General features: G+C 33.2%; 3 protein-coding genes across 7 annotated transcripts; 2 read left to right on the top strand and 1 right to left on the bottom strand.

Annotated features, from left to right (window-relative positions):
• The first annotated feature begins 4323 nt into the window (after positions 1-4323).
• LOC105801690 (bifunctional D-cysteine desulfhydrase/1-aminocyclopropane-1-carboxylate deaminase, mitochondrial) lies at positions 4324-9806 on the top strand. The gene is made up of 10 exons (XM_012632913.2): positions 4324-4625; positions 4705-4770; positions 4852-5046; positions 5136-5246; positions 5744-5835; positions 6596-6688; positions 7257-7314; positions 7396-7509; positions 8700-8797; positions 9332-9806. The coding sequence occupies exons 1-10, from the start codon at positions 4362-4364 to the stop codon at positions 9534-9536; spliced, it is 1296 nt and encodes a 431-aa protein (XP_012488367.1). The 5' UTR covers positions 4324-4361; the 3' UTR covers positions 9537-9806.
• A 1913-nt stretch (positions 9807-11719) lies between these two features.
• On the top strand, positions 11720-13432 carry LOC105801691 (transcription factor MYB54). 3 transcript variants are annotated; one of them, XM_012632917.2, is made up of 4 exons: positions 11720-12188; positions 12295-12687; positions 12796-12958; positions 13112-13432. In XM_012632917.2, exons 1-4 carry the CDS (start codon positions 12074-12076, stop codon positions 13146-13148), a joined length of 708 nt encoding a protein of 235 aa, XP_012488371.1. In that variant the 5' UTR covers positions 11720-12073; the 3' UTR covers positions 13149-13432. The 3 variants fall into 3 exon arrangements, with proteins under 3 accessions (XP_012488371.1, XP_052479366.1, XP_012488370.1); XM_052623406.1 differs by having other exon boundaries at positions 12793-12958; XM_012632916.2 differs by having other exon boundaries at positions 11727-12188; positions 12787-12958.
• A 2142-nt stretch (positions 13433-15574) lies between these two features.
• On the bottom strand, positions 15575-17547 carry LOC128034665 (DNA-directed RNA polymerases II, IV and V subunit 12). Of its 3 annotated transcripts, none has more exons than XM_052623416.1 (5): positions 17379-17547; positions 16928-17037; positions 16737-16820; positions 16572-16664; positions 15575-15863 (listed from the first exon to the last, which is right to left on the bottom strand). In XM_052623416.1, the coding sequence occupies exons 3-5, from the start codon at positions 16774-16776 to the stop codon at positions 15841-15843; spliced, it is 156 nt and encodes a 51-aa protein (XP_052479376.1). In that variant the 5' UTR covers positions 16777-16820; positions 16928-17037; positions 17379-17547; the 3' UTR covers positions 15575-15840. The 3 variants fall into 3 exon arrangements, with proteins under 3 accessions (XP_052479376.1, XP_052479375.1, XP_052479377.1); XM_052623415.1 differs by having other exon boundaries at positions 16737-16810; positions 17379-17546; XM_052623417.1 differs by lacking the exon at positions 16928-17037 and having other exon boundaries at positions 16737-16810; positions 17379-17546.
• Between the last annotated feature and the right edge of the window lie 251 nt (positions 17548-17798).

Genomic DNA, 17798 nt, shown 5'->3' with positions numbered 1-17798 from the left:
TTTTTTTAAAGATTCATTTCAAATAGTGAGTTGGAATAAGCATTTTTTTTTAAATCACATCAACTTCTAAAATTGTTAATAATGTTATTTATTTTGAGTAACTAATTATATAATTTTTAATCATATAAGATAATGGTAAAATTATAGTTTGAAGTCTCTACTACGATTACATTTGAGATTTAGTCTTTAAATTTTAATTTGACATAATTTGATCATTTACTTCATAATGGCATTAATTAGTCCAAATGCTTAACATTTTGAACTATTTCGATTAAAATGATTATGTGAATTTCTCTTTAAAACACTTTTCTAACACGCACATATATATTAACATGTTGGAATGGATATTTTTAAAAAGAATTGACTTCAACATTTTGACCATAATGATGAAAAGTATCAACTATTTGAGATTATGTAAAGAAACCAAATTATATCATATTAAACTATAAATATTAAATCTTAAATTTAAACACAGAGGGGCCATCACGATAATTTAATCTAAAATAACCTATTTATAATTTGATTTAATAAAAAATAATTTTAAATTAATTGATTATAAGTTTTATGGAAAACGAATTGAAATAGTAAATTAATATTTGCTAAAAGTAATAAAAATGAGATGCGGTAGGAATGAAAGAAATTTATTAAGGTTAACATAATTATCTTTTATAAAAAATTAAGAAAAGAATACAAAATAAAATTCCAAGGAATTTATACCTATTCTTTTATTTAAAGAATGATTATATTTTGTTGTATCGTATTTTAATTTCTTTTACGTCATTTACTTATATCAATATTTTAGTGTTGAAATTAATAATCATATAAATTATTTAAAGTAAGACATTTTAGGTGGAACACTAACATACGTCTTTGATTGATAGCTGGCTATATACCCTAACATATCCAATTAAAATTTCGTTAATTAAGTCTAACTCAATAGTTGTTGTTGACCCCATTTTTTTGGATGAAAAACGGGGTCCAATTGGGTTTTGAAAACGAAAAAGGGAGTCGCCACCAATCTTTTTTTGAGGTGTGATTAGGTCACCTTGGAAAGAGGTTGTTTCTAATAAATAATTTGATTTTATTAAAACAACGGTTTTGGTCAACGGAATCTAGAAAACGGGTTCGGGAGTCAGTTACGTACGAGGAAGGGTTAGCACCCTCGTAACGCCCAGAAATTGGTACCTAGTTAATTATCTAATGTCTTGATGTCGAGAATTGAAAACTTGAAAAATTTTAAAAATACGATCCATTGTACTAAACATTAAAAATTTGGGAAAAGAAGCATATTTTATGTTAATCGAGAAAGAGAATCGTATCCAGTAAGTTAGGACACAATATCTCGAATTCCCAATATACAAAAAAAATGCTTATTTAAAAAGTATTTTTAGCTATCTCGGATTTGAAAGTGAGGTCACAACCAGTAAGTTAGGATGCGATTCTTTTTAAATCCCGAGATCATTTAAAACTTGAGTTTGAAAGATTCGTGTATTTAGATTTATTGTGAAAATCGAAACCCAGTAAGTTAGGGTACGACATTCTCAAATCTAAACACGATATTTTGCTTATTCAAAAATTGTAATTTATGTATTGAAATGAATTAATCTAACATGAAATAATAAAAAACGATGTTAATACTCATAACAAGGCGATATTGAATACAATAGTGCAAAATAATAAGAACAATTGCAACGTAAATAAGATAAATACAAAGTATGAATCAATAACATACGAAATAGCAATGTATACAAGCGAATAAAATTAAAGCATTCATTCAAATCAATAACATAAATGAAATAAATAACTAAATGAATACGAATATAAAAAAGTAAAAAGATATATGTGTGCATAAAATTATGAGAATGTAAAAATCTATGTACGTAAAAATATGTGTAAATATGTATGTGTACATTTATGTGTATGTACAAAGTTATGAAATATATAAAATATAAAGGTAGGTATATGTATATATTTTTATAAAAATAAAACGTATATATATATTATGTGCATGTATGCATTATAAAATATATAAAAGTATATATATACAAGGATATATAAATAAATAAGATATAAAGTATATAGGTATGTATTTATGAAAATTAAAAAATATATATATATAGACATGCGGCTATATACATAAAATAATAAAAGATAAATATGTATAGGTATTCATAAAAATAAAATATGTGTATTCGTATATTAAAGTATAAAGTATAAATAATATATATCTAAGTAGATATACATATGTAAGTAAACTTGGAAAGTTATGCGTACACATACTATGACAATATGAATGTATATGTATAAATTATAGAATGTATTAAAGTGTAAGTATGTATATAGGTATGTACACATATATCATAATCAAAAACAGTATAAATGGGTAAACAATAAAGGCAAATAATAAAAATAAAAGCAATAATGATAATAATAATAATAATAATAATAATAATAATAATAATAATAATGGTAATAAAACTAATTACTTAAAAAAACAATAAAAACGGACTAAATAAAAAAATGCAAAATCCGGGGAGAAAAGTAAAAAGAAAAAACTAAAACAGGACAGATTGGAGGAAGCCCGAAGCGGAAGGATGAAGGGTAAATAGACCTCGGTCCAAAACACGCGGATCCTTGGGATCCATCGGGTCAACGAGCGGGTCGCGCTCAATACGGCGCCGTTTTGGAGCCATTGATCAGACTCCAAACGGCGTCGTTTCAGACAACACATAAGGCCCAAGAAATACCCTAATCTGATAGCCTCTATTCATTTTTTAAACAAACAAAAAAGGAAAACTGAGAGCCCGAATGCTTTCCTCCCCACGCCTCTCTCGGCCCTTAAGCTCAGGCCGCCATCTCCGCCTCCATGGCCAATGGCCGGAGTTGCGCGAGAACGGCCCCTAGGCCTCCCCCTTTTGCGGCGTCCCCGAAGGCTAAGCCTTCTCAACCGTGAGATCAAAAGGAAAAGGGATGAAACGCCCCTTTTGGCTCGACTCCGACGACGGCAAGGGTGGGGTTCCGACACCAGCCCGTCGAAGCGGTAAGGTATTTACTCCTTTCCCTTTCAGTTCCTTTTTCTTTGTTGAACGATTGCGGAAAAAAATAAACAATAAATAAAGAGTAAAGTAAATAAGAAACAAGAACAGAGAAGAATAAACTGGAGTCAACCTTTTTGATCTGTTTTCCTTTTTGAATTCAAAACGCATGTAAAAAAATTGTCAGAGATATTGTTTGGCTTTTATATCCTTTTCCATTGTATTTTGATTGTATTTTCTTTGTCTTGCACTATCTATGCGTGCTCGCTTTTTTCTATCATTTTTTGCGGCGTTGATGAAGCTAGTAGCGGTGGTGGCGATGGGACAAAACGAATGATGATGGCAGAGGGATGGGCGCGGTGCTAGGCTTGGCTAGGGTTTCGTTTCAAACCCTTGACTGGGTTCTGGGCTGTTGGGCTTATTGGGCGTTTGGGCTCATTAATTGGGCCGGGCAATAATTAATGTCTGATTGTCTCTCTTTTTTAATTATTTTTATCATGTGTCACGCTACAATTATCCTACATAGTGAAAAATATGATATTTTTATTAAAAATTAAAACATGAAAAAGTAATATATGAAAATTTTAACAATTGAATCCATTTTTTCATTAGGATTCAATTTATTTTTGGCCTTAATTATAATAATCAAATAATGTGAACCTTGCCAATTTTACATTTTATTAATTACCTATGTTTATTTTATGTAAATTATAAAACACAAGTGGATTCAATGAAAAATTAATAAAGGTCTATATCATTTTCTAAATATTAATTCTATCTCAATTTCTTTTTATAAAATTATCAAAAAAATTTTTATATAATATATATACACATGATGAAATTTAAATTCAAAATATCATGGTCTTGATTATTGAATTTTACCATTTTAATGGTGACCTTAATTTTAGCTAAAACCACATTTAAACCCTAATATGTGGGTGTTCACTTTCTCCGATAATAACTTGGGTTATCATATAAGCTCTTATAATATGAATTAGATTACATCTTACCTTCTCGACTTAAATAAATTAACCCTTATAATATAGATTAAATAAAAAAACAAATTAATTATATTAAAAATTCCATCATGCTATTACAATAACCATGTAAATACTTTTACAGTAAACACAACTACGTGGTAGTCATTAGTATGTGTTTGTTACTACTGACTGTTGATGATATTGCAAATAACATCATTTCGGTTACGAATTATACAAAAGAAAAAAAAAATTGAGGCTGCAACGAAAAATGGCTTCCTCGAGTGCAATTTATTAAAGGCCCGTGTGTCGTAGTATTTCTACATCATAGCAAAAGGACATTAGTGCAATGTTGTGGTCAGCTACAGCTAGGCTGAGTGCAAATCCATCGCCCTTACATCTGCCTGTTTTCAACCAGTCTATTACAGTCCTTGGAAAATCCAAACCCAGCAGAGTCTGTTGCTCTCCCTCTCGCGCAATGGAAACCAACGACGACACCTCCAAAGCTAAGGGCTTAAGCTTTGATGATTTCCTCAGCAAGAAGCCCTACTCTCCTCCTACTTGGGCCTCCCATCTCAAACCAATCCCTTCCCATGTCTTCTCCCTCGCCCATGTAACTACTCTATCTCTACCTTTCATTCATTTTCATTGCCTCTGCGAAACACCCTAATCTTATTCCTTCGCTTTTTCAGCTTCCTACTCCAATTCACAAGTGGAATCTGCCTAATTTGCCCCAAAACACGGAAGTTTGGTTGAAGGTAATTTTTGCTCTCTTTCTCTCTTTTTCTTTAATTTAATATTTGTTTGCTTTTTGGTACTCACGATCTTAGTGCATGCAGCGTGACGATCTTTCAGGTATGCAATTGAGCGGTAACAAAGTAAGGAAATTGGAGTTCTTATTGGCGGAAGCAGTGGCACAGGGTGCTGATTGCATCATTACAATCGGCGGCATCCAAAGCAACCACTGCCGCGCCACCGCTGTCGCTGCTAAGTATTTGAATCTAGACTCCTATCTCATACTCCGCACCTCTAAGGTTCTACTGTTTCTTTTCTTTTACCTTTCTAATATTATTTGTTTCTCCTGCTACGATTATTCTTTTGCTTAACCAGTTTCCTGTTGCAGCTTCTTGTTGATAAAGATCCCGGATTGACTGGAAATCTGCTGGTGGAGCGTTTTATGGGCGCTCATATTCAACTTATTTCAAAAGAAGAATATGCAAAAATAGGGAGTGTTGTTAGTTTCTGACTTTCTCATTGCCATATTTTATTTGCTAACTATACTTATTGTAGTGCTGAGCCTAATTAGTAATTGCCAAAAAGCTGATGCTAATTTGCATTTGGATTGCGAGGAACAGAAAAGCTATTTGCTAACACATTAATTGTTTTATAAATGTATTCCGGTTTTCATTTATTACTGAGTGGGGGATATGTAATAATGTATCTATTATAATATGACTCTTTGCTTGTTTTCAATTATTTTTAGATACTTTGACCTTAGACATGGATTTTGAGTTGACTAGCAGATTCGATTTTGGGGTTGCTTCATTAGATGGCTGAAATAAGAGTTTGTTAATGATTTCTTGAGAATGTTTCTGAGATACATATCACCAATGATCCTGCTTCTACATTGCAGGATCCATCAGATATATGATTGAATTGATAATTCTTATGTGCGAATGCTGTAATGCATTATGTGGTATTCTAATTCTGCCTATTTGAAATTTTGGTTAGGCCCTTACTAATGTTTTGAAAGAACAATTGTTAAAGGAAGGCCGGAGGCCTTATGTTATTCCTGTTGGTGGATCAAACTCCCTGGGTACCTGGTGAGCTTCTGTCATAGTTTATTCTCTCTTTTCTGTCACATGTCATCTTAGTTGAACTATTTGCTTTGAAAGCTGCAGAAAATCAGTATCTGTTCTCTTACAAACTAATTTTTCTTACAAACTTTATGCTATAGGTGCATAACAAGAGAAAAGCTTTTTGTTTTTGGTCATTGGTATTTTCAGTTTTTTCTTTCTTAAATGATAACTTGTTTTATATGGACTATATTCTCTAAAATAATAACTTTGGACCAAGACTATAAATATACACTAAAACTGCGTGAAATCCCTAACAACTTCAATTAATTTAATTAGCGCTCAATGGACCATGGGTTAAGGTTCATTTGTGCAAACAAAAAATTTTATTATATGCATGATCATTGAAACTTTAATTAAATTGATAAGGTCCACTTGTTGCTGTAATACCAAATTGTTTTAATTTTTCATTGAACTGGATAAAATTTCTCTCCAAATGTTTTACAAAGCTTGTACTTGTTTGGTATGGAACTGTTTCTTTGGTCTTGAAGTTGATTGCTCTAATACCAAGATACATGTATGGATCATTCAGATTGAAAGAACTTACGATCCTTTACTCAAGCAGTTAACTATAGGGCCTTAATAAATTCAGTGTTTTATTTTTCAAGGATATTGTACTATAAGTTCCTTGATCTTCTTTTCTCCTTGTCAATGTTTGCTAAACTTTTGAAGTATTTATTCCTTTTCTAAATCCAATACAAACATTTAACAAATTTTCTATCTTTAGGGGATATATTGAGGCAATGAGGGAAATTGAGGAGCAACTTCAGATAAGAAGCAACAGAGTAAAATTTGACGATATTGTTGTAGCATGTGGCAGGTTCTATTCTACTCAAATAATTTCATTGTCAATGAATGACTTTTCAGATTTGATCATTGACAATACTTAGCATTTCAAGAAATAAACAAAACCTTTCTTCAATCGGAAACTTTGATGCCTCATTAACATTTTAGTTAATTTGTGTTTATGGTAATAGTGAATCCGATATCTGAACATTACTAAAGCGTTAAAACTATGAGAGTGTAACTGTACCATAATTGAAGCTATTGTCAATTATGTTTTTGGGTACATTTAGTTTTCATTCATCAAAATTGGTTTATTTCTTTTAAAGTTTAAGACCTTTTTTTTAGTTGATTTGTTTGTTCTTGCAGCGGTGATGTTGACTTTTTTTACTTCCTTACCGTATAGTATTCCTTTTTATTTTGTGCTAAAGGAATTTAAGTCAGGGGTCCATTTTGGAGAGGCGTGGTCGTAAGTGCGTTGAAGTTTTATTAGACTTGTGATCTTTAATTAATTTAGGTTTTATGTTGACTAACATCTGAGCTTGGATCCAGGCTATAGACAAAAGCAATGTTGAGTGACAATTTTTTGTATTATTGATTTTTAGTGGTGGTACCATTGCTGGTCTTTCATTGGGATCATGGCTTGGAGCCTTGAAGGCAAAAGTGTGTATTCTTATTTATATATTAACGCATACATTTCTGCACAGGCAAACTGATTTTTATGATGTTTTACTGACAACTTAGGTTCATGCATTTTGCGTTTGTGATGATCCTGATTACTTCTATGACTTTGTTCAAGACTTGATTGATGGACTTCAAGCAGGTGTTAATGCACGTGATATTGTCAGCATTATAAATGTGAGATTTAACATGTCCCTTGGATTTTTGACATTTTTTCTCTTTTAAGATATAATAAATGATACTTCTTAGCTGTGCGGTAAATTTAACATGCATGCTCTGATGATGTTGAATGAATTCTTCATTTTATGTTGGTTCTTTTTTACAAGCCCTCATACCTATCGTGGAGAAAGTTTTAATGCCTTATATTTGTTTTGTTCATCACTCAGCTTTTTGTAGTTTCCCTACATTACTCTATGTTTTGTGTCTGTTGTAAGTGTAGACATATTATTTGTTTTGTTTAGATTTGTTTGCTAATTTCCATGCTTCAGAAATATCAAGTATCTGGAATAGGCTTAAAACCTTATTTGTTTTAGGATCTAAATCTCAACAGCAAACTAGTATAAGTAGCATAATTCTTTATAGTTGAAATTTGAAGTTTCTGGGTCTTAACCTTTTAAAATGTTTCATTTTAGTCCTTTTGTCACATCTTTCTATTCATAATTTATAAAAATGACCATGCGGCTTACCAATGGAATGCAAACACATTGTGAGCTACAATATGGATGTTACATTAGTGTTAATAAAATTATTTTAGGAAAAGCAAGAAGACAACCACTTTAAAGGTTGGGGACGAAAGGAGACAACACAAACATCAGGGACTAGAGTGAAATCAAAATAAAAGGTTAACCGCGAATGGCATATACTCCCATATTTAGATATACAAACTAATCTTGGAGATGAAGTCTACTATATAGACACTACTTGGACTAATCAAGTTGCATGAAAACTTGGTAATAAGCAAAGATAATGATAAATCAACTTGCAAATGTTGTGATAAATCATATGAAGTTAACATCCTATGGGAGACAATCAGGAAATTCTTTCATTGTTGAATTCTTGAGGTGTCTCTCATATTGGCTGAAGGATATTTTCCTTGTAAGTTTCAGGTTAGGTTTTGGGTACACATCAGGTGGTTTAGCTTTTTTACTTTGGTGTGAAATCAGGTTGGGTTGAGTTCGGACAGTTGTGCCGGTCATTCTGGTCAACGTCTAATTTGTAGCCTATACCTATTTGGTTTTATTATATGCATAAGATGGAGAGAAATTCTTGTAGCTAAAGTTTAAATTTTCTGATAACATGACAGATGCCATGAACATGCTGTAATTTATTGGATGGAATATGTATAATGTTGTAAAAACTCTTTACAGGCTAAAGGACTGGGTTATGCAATTAACACTTCTGAGGAGCTTAAATTTGTGAAGGAAGTTGCTGCTGCAACGGGTGTTGTTCTTGACCCTGTATACAGGTATAAAAGTTATCTTTACTATTGGCAATTTTAATTTTCTTCCTTTCTTCGTATGAGTGTTTTTTTAGAGGAAAACTAGAATCTTCTCATAGTTATTGAGCTAATGTCAACGAAAGAGGAAAACCATGTCTTTTGTTGGTATCTTTTCCCATGTGGCTAAGATGTTGCTATGATATTCAGGTTTTATACTTTTGGTCACATGCCTTATACATGCATATGGCAACAAAAAGTTTAACTTGGTTGAAATTAGTGTCGTGATTTTCACAGTAAATTAGAGCATGTTTTACTTGAAAACACCTTCAGCCATAAAGTATATTTCTTGATGAAATTGGCTGGCGTAATCTAACTTATCTTCCAATGAGATTTGAATTACATGTTCGATAATTAGCACGGTGCAATTAGAACCTAGCAATTTCTTTTTTTTTTTTGTTCAACAGAACCTAGCATTTTCTTAGACCTAGAGTTATCTACAGGTTCTATTTTGGAAAGGAAGATTTCTTTTGAGTCGTTTGGTTTTTTTTTTTTTGTGCTTAGTGGGAAAGCTGCTTATGGGATGATGAAAGATATGGCTGAGAATCCAAACAAGTGGGAGGGGAGAAAGGTCCTCTTTGTACACACAGGTGGACTCCTTGGGTTGTTTGACAAGGTTGACCAAATGGCCCCCTTGGTGGGGAACTGGCAGCGAATGGATGTCAATGAATCTATTCCTAGGAAAGAGGGTATCGGGAAAATGTTCTAAAGAGAGCAGTGTGACATCTTACACTGTTCTGTTTAATAGACACCGGTTGTCCAGATTGGTGTGTGGCAAATGTATGACTACATACATACATACATCAAGGAACATCCACTGTAATTTTTATGGCACCAAACTTATTTATTTTGAAGATGGGATTTAATATTTCATTTTCAGATATACAAGGATATTAAGTTGAAGTGTGGGTGGTAGTCTTTTTCATGTCTTATGTAAATACTGAAAATCATCAATAGAGGCTCTGATGCATCTGCTCTATCTCGTAATGTGAACCTTTTCTTGTCGGAGTTTTAAGTAAAAAAAAAGAAAGAGGCTACATTCCTTTGACACATGATTTGAGAAGTTATGTTGGATTAATTGGTTTAATATTTGATTTATTGACAATAAAAGGGAAGGTATAATCTACCGTGGGAAGACCTTAGATTCCTATAATTGATTCCCTTTGTTAGAATTGAAACGTAACTTTCGGTTGGGGTAAAGTTGAAGTTTGTTGACCACTCAGTAATGGTCGATCAAGAAGTTAATATTAAAAGCAGCTAATTGAGAGCTTCAGATATTTATTATCCTTGTTAGGGGTTTTGAATGGTGTGGCGGTATCTGCAGCTTAATCATATGGTTGTGGTTGCACAAGTTCATTTGTTAATAATATCGTCCTTTTTCAAATCCTGATTAATGATTGGCTACTAACCTATTTCTCTTATTTCTCTGCCCATGTCTCTAAGTTCCAGCTTCATCAAAGCCTATAAAACACCTGGAGACCCCCCCCCCCATTCATGACAGCATATAATATAATATATGTGTTCAATGCCATGGTCAATATTCAGAGTACTGTATAATGTTCCATGGTCAAAAACTTGACGGCAGGCGACAGAGCATATATGTGATATTTGATGTTGCATGGGTCAAGGCAAGACTTTATTATTATTTATTTTTTGCTCAGAGAAATTGACATTTATTAATAAGGTGGAGACCACCATGAAACACTAACAGATCGCCTGGCCATACTCCTTACAAAAAACACTAAACAGCTCCCAACAAACAGACAAACCATAATGAACATAAACATAACACCCGAAACAAGAGTGCATCCCAAGGCATTACAGATTAAACCTACCATAATTCTTAAACTATGAGCTGCCAAATGCATTAGTAAGTTGTTGTATATGTATATTATCAAATGCTGATTAGCATCGATCATATGTCATTAAAACATAACAAACAGAAAGATGATGTGAAATAGATTAGAGTTGTAGGTTTTGCTTAGCATGTAATGGTTTCTGGCTTTGTGGGTGGAATGATTGAAATTTGAAGAAGAATTGTTGATGTGCAATGCTGCCATATTATTGGACCGCTCTGGTAGTGAATGCTGCCGCACTTTTTGAAGACCCCACTGTTCTGGGACTGCCTGTTTAATTTTAAACATGACAAAATTATGTTTGCTGCTATTATCTTCATCGTCGACATCATTCCACACTTGAGCCGAAAGAAAGGGATGTTTAGTGCCTTTATTGATCTGCAATATATATATAAACTTGAGATTCTGTAATAAATATGGTTAGAACAAAACTCATCTAGTTAATATGACAGCATCAGATGAGATGTACGTTTACAGGGGATGGATTACTAATTTACATCCTTATCCACAAGCTCAAAAATAATTGAGTTGCACTCTTTGCTATATTTATTTCCACACTGAAATAGACTTGTGGTTTTCTGACAATAGTAAGAATGAAGGAATATATTTGGTGGAAAGGCTACCATCTTATATCATTGGTCCCAAAATAATGGAAAACATGGGGAAAGGTAAGAATTGGAGCAGAAATGCATGCATAGGGAATAGGTTGGTAGTTGGTAGTAGGGATGACAAATTAGTTTAAAATGGGTCATTTAAAAAAGCTATAAATTTGAGTAATCTTAATATACAAGGTGAAGTTGAAGGGACCTTTTTAAAAATTAATTATAAAAGAAAGCATGTATGATATTATTAATGATAAAACATAGATTAGTTATTTTGGGAGATAGCAGCGGAAGCCGCAACAACAACACATCATCTGTTTCTGTAGGTAAAATAGGTGAACAGTCAGTGAGTCTAAATCAATATGGAATGAAACTGGGTTAAAATTCCTATTCTTAGATGAGCGTAATATTTTCAAAAAGAAAATGATTCAAATGTTTGCTAACCGGTATTTCTGATTTTCCAAAATATGGTAGCCTTAGCGATGAGGGTGGCAATGTTTGTTAGGTCTGAGAGAAGACCTAAAAATCTCCCAACATATGCTTTACCTGGCATACCATTTTACAATAATATCAGGTTGTATAGTTTTTGAGTATAAGAAAATAGGGGATGTAGGTTAGAAAGTTGAAAGCAAAAGAGAACCAAATTGATTTCACCAAGCAACCCTTGTTTTTTGTATGGTTTGCCTAGACTTTCCATCAACTAACCCACATCACAATTCAATTGCCTTCTTCTTCTTCTTCTTCTTCTTCTAGCAGCCTATCTACGCTTCTTCATCGCCAATCAGCAGATGTGCTCCAGAGGCCACTGGAGGCCTGCTGAAGATGACAAGCTGCTGGACCTGGTCCAACGCTATGGTCCTCATAATTGGAACGCCATAGCCGAAAAGCTTCAAGGCCGATCAGGTCTTCCATCTTATTTACTTACTTACTCCTATGCTTCAATTCTTCTTCATCTACTTATATCATAACTAGCTAGGTTTTTTAAATATATTAGTTTTGATATGATCAGGCAAAAGCTGCAGGCTGAGATGGTTCAACCAGTTAGATCCCAGAATCAATAGAAGCCCTTTCACGGAAGAGGAAGAAGAACGACTTTTGGCTTCCCATCGGATCCACGGCAATCGATGGTCTGTTATTGCAAGGCTTTTCCCTGGCCGTACTGATAACGCCGTCAAGAACCATTGGCATGTCATCATGGCTCGTAGATGCCGCCGACAAAGATCCTCTTCCAAAACTCTTCCTCCTTCCACTTCCACTTCCACTTCCACCTCACATCAACATCACATAACAAGCACCACCCTTTTCCCCCACAATAATTACATGCACGCTTTCCCTCCTTACTCTTATTTCAAACACTTTTACGCACACAATCCAAACCCTAGTCTTACCACCACTACTCAAGGTTTGTTTTGCTTTGTTTCCAATATATTACCTGTATCATGTTCTCACCATGAATATTTTTTCTTAACAAATAATTAACATTTCATACTTATATGTGTAGCAATAGCAGATACAACCCAGCCAACCGAATTCTACGATTTCCTTCAAGTAAATACAGACTCCAACGAAAGCGAAGTGACAGACAACACCTGCAAGAGAGACGGTGAAGAGGTGGATCAGGAACATCAGAGTAGGCCTGCTGTTCCCTTCTTCGATTTCTTATCAGTGCCCAGGTCCTCCTAACACCCATGCATGTCTCCATCTTTCAGCTATATATCACATATACATCTTTATTTGTAAAACTGTTGAGGATATAAAAAGTATTTTAAGTGTCATTTATCTCTTAAATTGTCATTATTTCGAAATTTTATTTCTAACTTGGACAGAAAACTATATACGATTCACAAAAGGAGACTCAGGTGAACCGTCCCAACTCTTCACCGGAAGTTAAAGACAAATTACTTCAATATGAAGACAATAGTTTTTATTGTTGAGAGTTTCATTAGTTATTTGAAGGACGGGGCACGAAAAACGAGTCAATCCCCTCAACCATCATTTATATCAACACATTGTAGGGAAAAACTAATTGGAAGCTTTGGTAGATGTTTCCACTGCATTAATTGACAAACACTGTATTTAAGAATGTAAATGTAATATTGAAGCAATCTAAGCTTTTTTTATATGTAGAAAACAGACCTCATGATTTATGTGTGCTTGCTATAAAAAAAATGTTGCTGTAAAACTCCCTTTACAATGAAACTTTAATTAGCATTAAAATGATCATGTTCATTTTCCTTTTCACCTCTACTCTTTTATACGTAATTAATTTGCATGCTTGTATACCATTTTCTTCTATAACATAGCTTATTGCATAAACCCCATTACCACTGCAATCTAATTTGTTTTATTTCTCCTTATCAAACTGGAGAAATGATGGTATAAAACAGATTTCTTTTTAATGGTTTAATACCGCATCAGCAATTTCATCTCAAATTAATAAAAATTCTAAAATTCAGGATGAAATTGCTGATGTAACATTAAACTATTGAAATGAATAATATTATTATTTCATACAATCCTTCATCTATCAAACCAAATGAATAATTTGTAATTATTGATCTCACATATTTAAATTGTGATTATAGTGCTTTTATATTACAAATAGTTGTGGGAATAAATTATATCAAATTTACATTAACTTTAATTTAGTTCAATTATAAAAAATTAAATATATTAATTTATTTTCATGTTGAATAAATATAACAGTTGTTATGTACAATATGTAATAGTACATTGAAAATGGTGTTAGTAATTGAATTAAATTAAAATATCCTAAATATGAACCATGAATATTGATTATAAGGAGGTAAGAAACAAAATAAAAGGGTTACCATGTACAATATATATTAAATCAGCAGGTATATCATCATTTGAAAACCAAAATACACCAATATCAAAAGACTTTATTTCCTCTCTACATATTTTATAAAATTAGAGATCTTTCACTTATATATATATATATATATATATATATATATATATATATATATATATATATATATATATATATATATATATCTTATTCTTAATCTCAAGATATGCAGGTATAAGTTATAAGCAGTTTAACTTTTCTCTTGAAAGTTATTCTACGCTACTTATTTTATTTTGGCATTATCGAATAACCGCAGATGGCACGATCAAAGAAAGCATGCATTGTGTTCTTTGATGAAGTCGATGCGATCGGGGGATGGTGGAGACAATGAGGTTCAACGTACCATGCTTCAAATCGTGAACCAGCTCGATGGCTACGATGCTCGTCGAAACATCAAAGTCCTGATGGCAACAAACAAGTCAAAGTTGCTACCTACGATTCCAACTCTTTATATTCAACGAAGCATTGCATCATCTTTTGTTCCTTCAAGCCATCCCGACTCCAATATTCGGAACAGGAGATGCTTACTGCTCTTGTCCTTCTCTATTTCATTCATTTTTTCAGGCCAGACTCACTAGACCCTGTCCCGATTTATAGTCTCCGACATGGATATTCAAAATCCATACAAGAACAATGAATTGCGAATCCGATACTCGATTCGAGCTTTTAGCCCGACTTTGCCCGAATTCCACCGGTAGAATCTTCTTTCCAAAGTTTTATCTTGTTCCAAATATTGTTTTACTTCCAAAGAGTGATTTCGAGATTTTTATGTTATATTATTCATAGGAACAGATATAAGAAGTGTGTGTACCGAGACCGGAATGTATGCTATTCGGGCTCAAAGAAAAACAGTGACGAAAAACAACCCAAAAAGAATAAAAATCAGAAGACTTACCAGAACTCAGGGTTTATTTAAGAGCGAAGAAGCTATCTAATTATCAAAGGTAAAAGAGATTTTCAATATTTGATTTTATATTCTCTCATAATGTGTTTTATCAATATAATTATCCAATAATAAAGGAATGATATTTTGAATGAAAGATAAATATAATAATTTGAATATCTCATTTTAAAAATATTTATTCGAGATCTGGCCTGTTTTACTTTTTACATTTTAAGCAAACCTTTAGATTTGAGCGAGTGACACATGCATAAATTTTAAAAACAATCATTTGGATCAAGACTAAATCTCAAAATTCCAAAATGCAACTAAAATACCAAATTAATATAAAACTAAATTTGCGAATTACCCATAAGGAGTAATACCAGAATTTAAACTTTTACATCTCAAGAGAAAAATACCATGTCAAATTTTACCAAGAAGAGCACATTTCACCCACGCAAGATAATTTAACAACCTTTATATCATTCACATATATTTCTATCATCCAAACATCAAATCCAAAACTCAAAAATATAAACAAAGATTTAAAAGTTCACCATTGAACCAGAAATTACTTAAAAGTATAAGAAACATAACATAGTTTTTTAAAAGTATGAATTTGTTTTTGATGTTCTAAATCAAGACATCACTTAGTTACTAGGCAAAGCATCCATGGACAGAACTTAGTGTTACTTCAAATCCTCACTAACCACACTTAATATAATCAACCATATACAAAACGCATAACTACTGATTATGAGATTGCTTGTTCATACCCTCCCCTTCTCCGAACACCACTTTCAGCGAGCTTCGTACTGAACAACTACAATAAAGACAAGGTTTTATGACATTAATTGTCAAAATAATGAAAGACTCTCTTCGAGATGTGAAAAGGACTACAAGGAAATTCATTTCGCAGGTTAAACAAAGCTATAGGCCTGCTTTTGGCTAGAATAAAATTGTAGATTTGAAACATCACACTTGAGGGCCTATTGCTAAACATCAGGCAACAAAGAACACATCCCAAACATTAACAAGAAACTTAATATGCATCAAAAGTTTAATGTTTGGTTGGTCTCAGGGATACTGTAAGTTCATAACAGCAATGAGGAGAATTTGTAATGGACAACCAATGTAGATTGATGAGGGTTGATATTGTCCCGGTTGAATATCCGGAAATGGTGTGTTCTCACAAAGTATAAAAAGCAAAAGGAAAAAGAGAATAAAGACCACAATTTAATCGTCTTCGTCATGCAATCTTGATGTCTATCAATCTGTTTAATTTCAGGAGGAGAGATGTTGGATTAATATAAGAGGTGTGATCCTAAAATTTGGAGTTTTTATTTGAATCTAGTTCATAAGAAAGTTGCATTCAGTTCAACACTGTCAAGTATCGGAATAATGATCTCATATCACATTTTGTTTTATGTTTAGTACTGACTATTCCTGATCCTAAATTCATTCTTGATAGCGACACAAATAAGCATTACAAATAGTAAAAAGGAAAAAAGTAGTGAGAAAGGAACATTACTTCTTCGGGTTCGCTTCTTGTAAAGAATGCGATAACCACACTCCCGGCATTGTATCACATCTCCATGCTTCAATGTGTTCTCTTGCCCACAGTCTTTATAAAAAGAATAAAGAATCAAAAGACTGTGCCAAAACTCAGGGTTTATTTAAGAGCGAAGAGGCTAACCTCCACAGATATAGGTAACAGGTTCAGGTTGTGGATCCATTGATGCTCACTCAAACAAGTTTTTCCTGACGAACCTGCTCAAAACTTTTTAATATAGTTGGAGGAACATACAGTGATATCCATGTCCTAATATACAGCTATTAGATAAATGTTTCAGAGCAAACAAAGAGGAAGGTTCAGCGTAAACGAACCAGAGCCCAACAATTTTGAACCCGATTTGAAGTCCAAAGCCCCGTTGTGCTCAATTTTAAACCCAACTAGGGTTTGAACCCGACATCAAGGTTGAGTGCAGAAACGTCACCTAGTGTGAACACACACAGGGAGCCAACATTGGATCTCAAAACAGAAATGGGATCAGTTACAACAGCTAAGCAACAAACAAAAATAACATATTGAAAATCCAAATTAATCAAAATAACAGATTATGAATCCGTATAAAATGAGACATGCACAAATGAAAAAAAAGAAGGGAGTTAATCAGAGACGAGATAAATTCACTCAGAATACAAAAAGAAGGGAGAATATCATAGTGTTTTTGAGTATCTTCGTCTCCAGCTAGTTGCATGCATAAGAATATCATATGTTTTAATCAGACCGAGAAGCTGCTCTAGCTCTTCTCTGTAGGCAGGGTCAAGAGCATACCTGTTTGGAGAGCTGGCAGTGTCTGTCGATGATGGTGGTGGCCGGTGGGTGTTGGTGGAGTGGAGGAGAGGAGAGGAGAGGGGAGGGGTGTTTCAACTGAGGGGAATATAGAACTGGTAGTTAGAAACCCTATTTGTTGAGCATTGTTTAATTATGGAATGAATCTAACCAATTTAATGTTATGGTTTCTTGTACGACTTAACAACTCAATACATTGGTGTTTTTTTTTTTTGGGACCACTCTCCTTTCTATCGTTTTTAATATATAATTCCTGGTGCAGTTCAATATACGATGTAAGATGAAAACTTGATATGAATAAGAAATATTGAATGAAATCTACTCTCTATCCACATCTAATAGTCTCTCACTAACAGCCTCAACTTATATATATATTGAATGATTAATTGTATTAAAAGAGGA

The sequence above is a fragment of the Gossypium raimondii genome, chromosome 11, assembly GCF_025698545.1.
Source record: "Gossypium raimondii isolate GPD5lz chromosome 11, ASM2569854v1, whole genome shotgun sequence".
In the NCBI taxonomy this organism is placed as follows: domain Eukaryota; kingdom Viridiplantae; phylum Streptophyta; class Magnoliopsida; order Malvales; family Malvaceae; genus Gossypium; species Gossypium raimondii.
Note: the sequence above shows the minus strand (reverse complement) of the source record. Positions and strands in the feature narration are given on the sequence as shown.

Bases quoted from the DNA above. Each gene is read 5' to 3' on its own strand.
- LOC105801691 (XM_012632916.2), top strand. From the start codon at position 12,074: ATGTGCTCCAGAGGCCACTGGAGGCCTGCTGAAGATGACAAGCTGCTG. The intron at 12,189-12,294 runs GTCTTCCATCTT...TGATATGATCAG, and splicing joins AAAGCTTCAAGGCCGATCAG to GCAAAAGCTGCAGGCTGAGA. The intron at 12,688-12,786 runs GTTTGTTTTGCT...TTATATGTGTAG, and splicing joins TCTTACCACCACTACTCAAG to CAATAGCAGATACAACCCAG.
- LOC105801690 (XM_012632913.2), top strand. From the start codon at position 4,362: ATGTTGTGGTCAGCTACAGCTAGGCTGAGTGCAAATCCATCGCCCTTA. The intron at 4,626-4,704 runs GTAACTACTCTA...TCGCTTTTTCAG, and splicing joins ATGTCTTCTCCCTCGCCCAT to CTTCCTACTCCAATTCACAA. The intron at 5,836-6,595 runs GTGAGCTTCTGT...TTCTATCTTTAG, and splicing joins TCAAACTCCCTGGGTACCTG to GGGATATATTGAGGCAATGA.
- LOC128034665 (XM_052623416.1), bottom strand. From the start codon at position 16,776: ATGGATCCACAACCTGAACCTGTTACCTATATCTGTGGAG. The intron at 16,665-16,736 runs GTTAGCCTCTTC...CTTTTTATAAAG, and splicing joins TGTTACCTATATCTGTGGAG to ACTGTGGGCAAGAGAACACA. The intron at 15,864-16,571 runs GTAATGTTCCTT...TCTTTATTGTAG, and splicing joins CAAGAAGCGAACCCGAAGAA to TTGTTCAGTACGAAGCTCGC.